The sequence below is a fragment of the Arachis ipaensis genome, chromosome B7 (assembly GCF_059453495.1).
Source record: "Arachis ipaensis isolate K30076 ecotype BB chromosome B7, ASM5945349v1, whole genome shotgun sequence".
In the NCBI taxonomy this organism is placed as follows: domain Eukaryota; kingdom Viridiplantae; phylum Streptophyta; class Magnoliopsida; order Fabales; family Fabaceae; genus Arachis; species Arachis ipaensis.
In genome coordinates, this window is record NC_142442.1 from 120887863 (window position 1) to 120896515 (window position 8653).

General features: G+C 34.8%; 1 protein-coding gene across 1 annotated transcript; it reads left to right on the forward strand.

The window, feature by feature from the left end:
- The first annotated feature begins 5356 nt into the window (after positions 1-5356).
- Positions 5357-8016, forward strand: LOC110264314 (protein SHI RELATED SEQUENCE 5-like). The gene is made up of 2 exons (XM_021106126.2): positions 5357-6958; positions 7310-8016. Exons 1-2 carry the CDS (start codon positions 6283-6285, stop codon positions 7675-7677), a joined length of 1044 nt encoding a protein of 347 aa, XP_020961785.1. The 5' UTR covers positions 5357-6282; the 3' UTR covers positions 7678-8016.
- The last annotated feature ends 637 nt before the right edge of the window (positions 8017-8653 follow it).

Sequence of the window (8653 nt, forward strand, 5' to 3'; positions counted from 1 at the left end):
CAACCGTGTTTAATTCCGACTTGGAATAATCCTGTGAAATTATTCCCATGTTGCACGTGTGCCTCTCATCGTATCGTCGTATCTCCCAACAAAATCTTTGTTCCATATCAAGCTGGTTCGGATAAGTCAATCGCACGCATGACCATATGTCTTGCATTTTACATAAAACGTCTGTGGTTCGAATTCATAAACATTGTAGTCGACTCCTCTAGCGATAGTGTAACTCCTAATTGCTGCGACGATCGACTTTCTAAAATTGTATTCCATTTTGATCCTAAACTCCCTATTCTCAGGATTAGCAATACCTACACACAAAAAAAATTATTACTCATTGATCCATCCAAAATATAAATTAAGAAAAATATATTACTCATTCCTCACGTACTTCTGTTTGTATATTCAGAGAATTCTGGTACATGCATGGCGTCAAGATCCAAGTTATGCATAAAAGGTGGAATGCCCATCGATTGACTGACTGCGGGAGAAACCACTACATTTTTCACAAATACCTCATCACTTCCCACATCACCATCCTTGTCCTCCTTACCGGCTTCATAGTATCTTCGAAATCTTCTTCACTATCACTGTTCATTCCTTCGTACACTTTAGCTCTATCATCTTCCATGTCTAAATCATGTTGAATCCCATCTACCTCTATATTTTCAAACTCAACATACAACTTAATCTTTGGCTATTGCACCTGAGTCTGCTGGTGAATATGAAACATATGCTGTATGCTTGCGCCGTCAATAATCGGCATAATATCAAACTGTATTAGACTACCAAATACTATAACAAAATTTTGGTATAAAATATTGCTCACTCTCTTTAAGATATCGTTCTCTATGCTTTAACAGAGATTGTTCTGTAGCTCTATGAATGTCATGGTGCATGAAATCACAAACGAAAATGAATTCTCACGCGCAAAACTCACCCCTTCATGAGTATTTCGTATAATCTTACCGTTTTTATACACCACTAAATTTACGGTACCCACCATCACACTCAAACAATTCTACTCTTTGCAATAAAATAATAACGAGCTTCATCTTATATACGGAGAGCACCTAATATACAGGTCACGTGTATAACACATATTTTGTGTGTTGGTCAGGATCTTGCCATATGTCCAATACATATTTTGCGTGCTGATTTAGCATGCCAATGTAACTACATGTTGTCCCTGTCCTATCTGAAACATTCATCAATATGCAATTATATCAAATAATCTCATTTCTAATAAAAATATTAATATTTTTTTCTTAGAGAGAAAATCAACCAAAAACGACACTGTATGTTGCTGATCCATTGTCTTTTTTTATTATTTCTTGAAACTTTTTTACATTAAAATTTATTACTTATATTATTTTTTAATCATATAATGATTAAAAACAATTTTAATTATATATTATAATTAATAAAAATTAATATCTATATTATCATGTTATTTTTATATAAAAGAGAATAAAATCAAATACAGTATGTAAAATATTTATTTAAAAAAAATTACAAAATACTACTAAATATTTTTCAAAATGTTTGGGGTCATGACCTCCATTATCCATTGAAAGCTTTGCCAATGTTCGATCCCGAATAATAGTTTATTCCTCAATTAATAAGTATATGGTTTTTGAAAATTATGGGATAGTCATTTTTGGGTTGAAAATAAGTATTTATTTTTAAATAAGAAGAAAAAAATATAGGTAAATAATGAAAATTTTGAACAATGTGAATAATGGATATATCGGATGTTTATTTCACTAAGTGTGCGAATGGTTATTTTAATATTAAGATTTAGGTGGATAATTTGGAGGTATAGTGTGTTTTGATTTGATTGGTGGTTGTTCATATTGTTCAAAAAAATTATTGATTACCTAGCATAACCAAAATAAGAATTTATTATTATAAAAGTGAACAATGATTATTTACGAGGAATGATAGGGACCAGCAATTTTGGTATTTTGTAACCATCAATTAGCCATCAATAATATTTTTAATGGTATGAGATTACATCTAATAGTAAAAAATCACTCACTTTTATTTTGATGGTTAAGTGCTGGCCAGAAAACACAAAAGTTGCTGCCCCTAGACTTTTTCTTTATTTATCGATCAAAGAGAGTACTATTTGGTGTTGTTTGGTAACTTGCTGCGTGCAAAAATTTGAAGCACGCGTTGGCAAATTATTAAATCAAATTGGATTATTATTAACTTTATACCTGAAATGAGTATAAATTAAACTTGGATTACACATTATGGAAGAAGTAGAATCGCGTATATGGCTATAGCAAATAGCAATATAATGCAACCTGAGGCTGCGTCCTTATTACCTGTCACCTGGTTTCGTTATATTATTGTGGAGCCAATTATTATTAGTTGTTATAAATTAATTACGTTTGGGGCGTTCACGTGATACATACTGATGATGAATCATAGAGCTAGGTTTTTTAATTTACATTTTTTTAACAATGTATGGCTCACATTTGTGCTCACTGTACTCTCTTCTTCGTGCTTCTAAATTAAGCAATGGGTTAACCTGCTGTCACTGCTATGTGCCTAGTCCTAATAATGCTTTCTTTCTTTCAATAATAGAAGACTATTAGATATTAAAAGAGCCGAGTATAGCATCTTGGTTTGTTTTTGTCTTATATTATTCGCTTTTTACAAATGCCAGCTAGCGGTGCTGTGATATTATACTATGTTTGTAGTTAAAATTGACCCAATTCAATTCGTCTCAATATGTTCTATGTTGTATGTTAGTTTCATCCAACCAGCATTGAATTTTTCTAGAAATTCGGCGAGCAGAGAGAGGATTGAATTTTGCTACAGACACTGCGAAAACTACGATTGTAATCATGTTCAGGTTCACGCGGAAACGAGAAAATTGTTCACAACTCAGTGTTGACAACTGTGATCTTTTTGTATGTTGTCATAATTGTCAACTCAAAATCGTCGTCGTTCGTGTGTGTTTGTATGTCTTACTCCAATTCGACAAATCTCAATGTTTCCATTTTATTAGCATTTAGAGGCATGAATATTATTATATTCTTACGTACCCTAATAAATGATTTTATTAATTAAGCATGCAAATCAATTATGGATCTTTGTTATTATATTCAATACTTACAGCTCATAAGTTGAAAAAGTTATATATAGTATCATTTTAGTAAATACAAGACTCGTCTTTATTTTTCAATTACAAACGCCATAATCTATCTTAGCATTAAGTTTAGCATGACAAATTAAACGCGAATAAATAAATATTTTATCTCATCCATCAATATTCGTAGCAAATTTTCAAATGTGTAGTCGTATTATTATTATTATTATTATTATTATTATTATTATTATTATTATTATTTAATTTGTATTTGGAGCTTTCGTGTGATGCATGTTCCACGACGGAAGACAAAAGTCTAAATTAATTAATACGTAGAGGCCCGTAGAATCTCAATCTTGTTTTATTTGAGGGTCATGAGTAGAATCTGAATTTGAACATATATATACTTAGTAGACACCCAAAGAGGAAGCAAATTAAACAGAGGCAGAAGCTATATAATAATGAAAATACTAAAATTTGAGTGAATTTTGGTTGATTATATTTATTTTGTTATAAATTGCTTGAAGTCAAGATGGTTCGGGTACCCCACTTGAGAATGGAGGCCCGTGTGAGAGGCCCATTGTAGACGAGATGGGAAGCATGCATTTCCTATGCTCCTGTGTCTGGCCTAATTTTGCATCCCAGGTGTTGTTGACCTCTGATCTCCAATAAGAAACTCTTTTTCTATAATATCTCCAATCAAATTTATCCATCCATCCATCAATTATGCTAAATTTCAATTAAGTCAATTATGTAATCATTATGCGAAGAATTTTGAGTGGAATACGAGGCATATGGGGACGAGTACAATGTTGAGGAAAAAACAAACGATATATAATAATACAGGCTACTAGCTGATAGTATATGACAGGTAAAAATACACCACCCCCTAGGACTTTATTATTAAGAGAAAATGGTCAGTTTTTGAACTTTTATCTCAAAAATAAATAATTTTTTTGTCAAATTGAATTATGAATAAATTTTTTATTTTTGTAAATAAAAAATACATAAATCATTTCATATCGAATTCAAATAATTTCTATTTATAAAAAGTAAAACCTACTTTTATTTTAATTTAGTAAGAGATTTATCTATTTTTATGATAAAAGATTAAGAAATTATTTGTCTTTTTTTCTATTATTAATTAACCTTCATTATATCACTCCAAATTTTTTGTTTAAAAATGGCGATAATTAGAGAGAGTAAGAACGTGCCAAGAATAACACGATAATGGTTGGATTTGGGCTGCAAGCGAATTTCTTAGATATACTAAGCATAAATTGGAATTATTTTGTTCTATTCCATTTATATTATAACTTACCTCATAATCATAACTTGGTTTTATTTGATTAACTACTCGGAAGAAACAAACATCTTACGTTAATTACTTGCACGAAATAGTCATCTTTTCCAGAACTCATCCGTAAAAAAAAGAAAAAATTTCAAAGCATGAAAAAGGTACGTTCTTTATTCCATAGGGCACCACATCGGGAATATAGATTCATATTAATTTGAGCACTAGTATACTTTTTGCAAGAATCTATATTATGTATTCTTGATTAGCTGACATATATATTTATTTATCTACCGAAAAAAAACGAAGCAAGTCTGATTTAAATTATGTAAGAGAATTAATTATCTAACAAAAGTAAATGCTTTTCAAGAACAATACCATATCATCTACGTTAAAAAAGTGAGTTAATTTAATTAAGAGAAATGCTACACCGCCGAATTTATTATTTTTGGCTCGTTCATCAATATTTAAATATATGAAATAAAAATATATTGTTAAATTATTAAACTAAAAAAATTAAATTAATTAATAAAAATAATAAAAGTTTTAATAACTCTCTAATATTTTTCTTCAAATAAACAACTTAGATTTAATTTCTAAGTTAAATTTTGTTTTGAGGTATCATGAAATGGGGAAGTAGATGCATTCTGAGTGCTTCACACTGTAAAGTATTTTCCAAAATAGGGGAAAATGAGATTGCTTACCATGTAGAGTATTATCAAATAAAAAATGGGAAGAAAACTATCCATCTCTCTTAATTGCGGGAAGGGTCAGAGAGAAAGTACCACCGGGTTTTCCGGTGCAAGGACGAATAAGCAAAAGCTGATTAAATGACACGTGTCGGATGTGTGTCCGTTGGATGGTCAAAGCAGAACTGTGATTCACTCATCCCGGCCGAGATTTACTGAAACTGAAAGAGAACTGTAGAGAGGTTTGGCAGTGATAGATTTTCATGTTCCCTCACACTCACACCCTCTCTCTCTCTTTCTCTCACACTCACATGAGACACACACAGAGACATACTCTCTCTCTCTCTCTCCTCAAGTCTTGAGTGTGCTTCACTGCAACAACAAAACCAACCCCGTCTGAATTGCTCTTGTAGGATATAGTGAGATACAGTCTACAGTTACAGTCTAAAAGCAAGAGAGAGAGAGAGAGATGGTTGGATTGGTGACCACAATTCATAAATGATAGTTGAACAGTAGAGTGGATGGGTGCAGTTACCATGGCGGCGTAGCAGAGAGAGAGAGAGAGAGGGGCTCTAATTCCGTGCCATAATTGCCTTTGATTTGGAGAAACTAAAACTGCAACTGCAGCTACTGCAAGAGAATTGATCAGCCAGCAGCAACATACACCAAACCCAACATCCTGTTTTCTTTGGTCATTTTATTCTTTGAAAGGTCTTTTTCTTTTTGTTCTTTTTTATTTTTAATGTTTTAATTTCGTTTTAGTTTGAGCAGGAAAAGAAAAAAAAAAAACAGTTTTCCGCAAAAGCTGCAAATGCCCAAACAAGTCCATACAAGATCAAACTTGAGACGCCTCTCCCGCACAATTCACAGTTGAGTTGAGTGGGTGAGAGAATGACATAAAATTTTATTTAAAAAGAAAAAAAGAAAGATTGCTTAGGTAAAAATTATTAAGCAAAAAATTAAGAAGTATCTGCAAATAAACGTAACCCACCGTTTATGCAATTTAAACAGCTGTAGTAGGACGATGTTTGGGTTAAACAGAAGCACTAGTTAGTCCTCCTAGTACGTAATAGTATGCGATTGAATACAAGTTGGTGCGAGCTGAGTGCACTAGTATTTTAAAGATTCGCGAAGGTTCTATCTGCTATGGATGATATTATCTCTGAATTGGGGATAGTTTCAGCTTTTGGGTGCAACAACAAATGGCTGGGTTCTTCTCTCTAGGTGGAAGGGGAGCTGGCCCACACAGCAACAAGGAAGAAGAAGGAGAAAGAGTAGCAGAAAAACATCATCAAGACCATCACAACAGCAATAGCCTATTCTTGTTCAGGAACAACGAGGAGGTGTACAACAAAGGAGGATTCGAGATATGGCCGCAGCCCTACCACCAAAACCAAGGTTTCAGCAACTACTACTCGTTTGGGGTGGGTCCTAGTACTCATCAACATAGAAGGAACAACAACAACAACGACAACTCCAACAACAACTCCAACGACGAAGGCGTCTCCTTCTGTGTCTCGGATGAGTCGACGAGATTTGGACTGACGATGATGAGGTCCTCCGGTGGTGGTGGAGGCACGGGGAGCGGCGGCGGTGGCGGTGGCGTAAACTGCCAGGACTGCGGGAACCAAGCAAAGAAAGACTGTGCTCACCTGAGATGCAGGACTTGTTGTAAGAGCCGAGGGTTTCAGTGCCAAACCCACGTGAAGAGCACTTGGGTTCCCGCCGCAAAACGCCGTGAACGACAGCAACAACTCGCTGCCTTGCAGCAACAGCAATTGCACAGTGCAGACACTTCTTCTAAACGACACAGAGACACTCATCCAGCTCTTGACACTCTTCCTTGCGCTCCTCCTGTTCCCACCATCACCACCACAGGTACATATATTATTATATATTATCTTTATATACAGTACAGTGAGTGAGATATTGAGTAGTAGTAGAAGAAGAATGCTATACCTAACCAATGAATGATGATGGATTCATATCATGTGACTGTGAGTGTGAATTGTGAAAATGAAACTACACTACTAGCTTCATATGCTTGTCCTTATCCTTTCTGTCCCTCTCTCTTTCTTCTATTTCCAAATTCCGTCACTGTTTTCAAGTAAAACTGACGAAATTATTTAGGTTTAATTTCCATGTGAGCCCTTTTTGGTTGGAGAGTGGGCTAATTGCATTCTTTTTTTGATTTTATTTGTTTGTCCTTATTATGATGATTATGATTAGGGTTGGAACTGGGTCAATTCCCTTCAGAAGTAAGCTCATCAGCGGTGTTTAGGTGTGTGAAAGTTAGCGCAATAGACAGTGTAGATGAACAGTATGCATATCAAACCGCTGTCAACATCGGAGGCCATGTTTTCAAGGGAATTCTCTACGATCAAGGTCCCCAAGGACTTTACACTACTGCCATTGTTGCCGAGGGTTCTTCCGCTGGAGGAGGAGGAGGAGGAGGAGCTGAACCTCAACAACAACTCAGCCTCATAACAGCTGCAACCACCACCGCTGGGAACCCCTTTGACCCTTCTTCGCTTTACCCGGCTCCACTCAACGCTTTCATGGCTGGTACGCAATTCTTCCCACCACCAAAGTCCTAACATACACACCTGCACTCTCCCTAGCTAACTCTCTCGGAGTAACACCATTGAATTTCTATCCAGCCTTGTTATTTGGAAAAACGGTTATGAGAGTCTATGACCATGACCAAGTTAAAAGGGGCCGCGAGGATGTTTGTCACTTTGTTTTATGTTATCGAAATGCCAATGTCAATTCAGGTTTTCATGATTTATCTCGGCATTAGACCCACTTTTCATATAAAAATGATTTTGAATTTGATTTCTCCGATTGTATGTGGGACTGTGTGTTCCGTTTTCCTCGGCATAGACAGCATTATTTTGATCGATGTGTGTGCACTAAATTATGTTAAGTTTTTCGGTTATGGCGGTGATTTGATTTGATTTGTTAGTTTATGTAATTTTTCTTTTTCTGGGTTAATAGTTAGTGAGCCTTTCTGCTCGGTGCTGAACTCGAAGCCGCTTTTTCCTGTTTACCCGTTTGCTTGCCGGATTAAAATGGAACGAAATAGGTTCCGTGTTTGGTTTAACATAGTAGAAATTCAAATATTTTTCTATCCTTTTTTATTATTAGTATCAAAATCCTCTTAAAATTTGCATTTATCACCATTAATTTCTTGGGAGAAACAGGCGAAGAATGCTCCATCTTTTTTTTCTTTGTCTCTTCCATGCATTGCGAACTTCGCAACTATATAGCAGGTAGAGCTGTCCAGCCTTTAAAGTGAAATCTGGATTCTGCGCGCATTATTTTCTTCTATACCATTGATATTTCATAATTATGTTACGTATAAATGGAGAATTACAACTAGCATTTACACCAACTACTTCTCTGAGCAACAATAAAATTTAGCCACTGGAATAGGCAACCATGATCCATGGATGTGACTTCCATATTCTAAAGTCGGAAAAGTCATCTTCTTTAATTTGGCACATAACGTTTAAATGCTTCTAAAAGTATGTGCATGTGATGTATGTTTATGCATATAAGTGTATGCTGCTA

Bases quoted from the DNA above. Each gene is read 5' to 3' on its own strand.
- LOC110264314 (XM_021106126.2), top strand. From the start codon at position 6,283: ATGGCTGGGTTCTTCTCTCTAGGTGGAAGGGGAGCTGGCCCACACAGC. The intron at 6,959-7,309 runs GTACATATATTA...GATTATGATTAG, and splicing joins TCCCACCATCACCACCACAG to GGTTGGAACTGGGTCAATTC.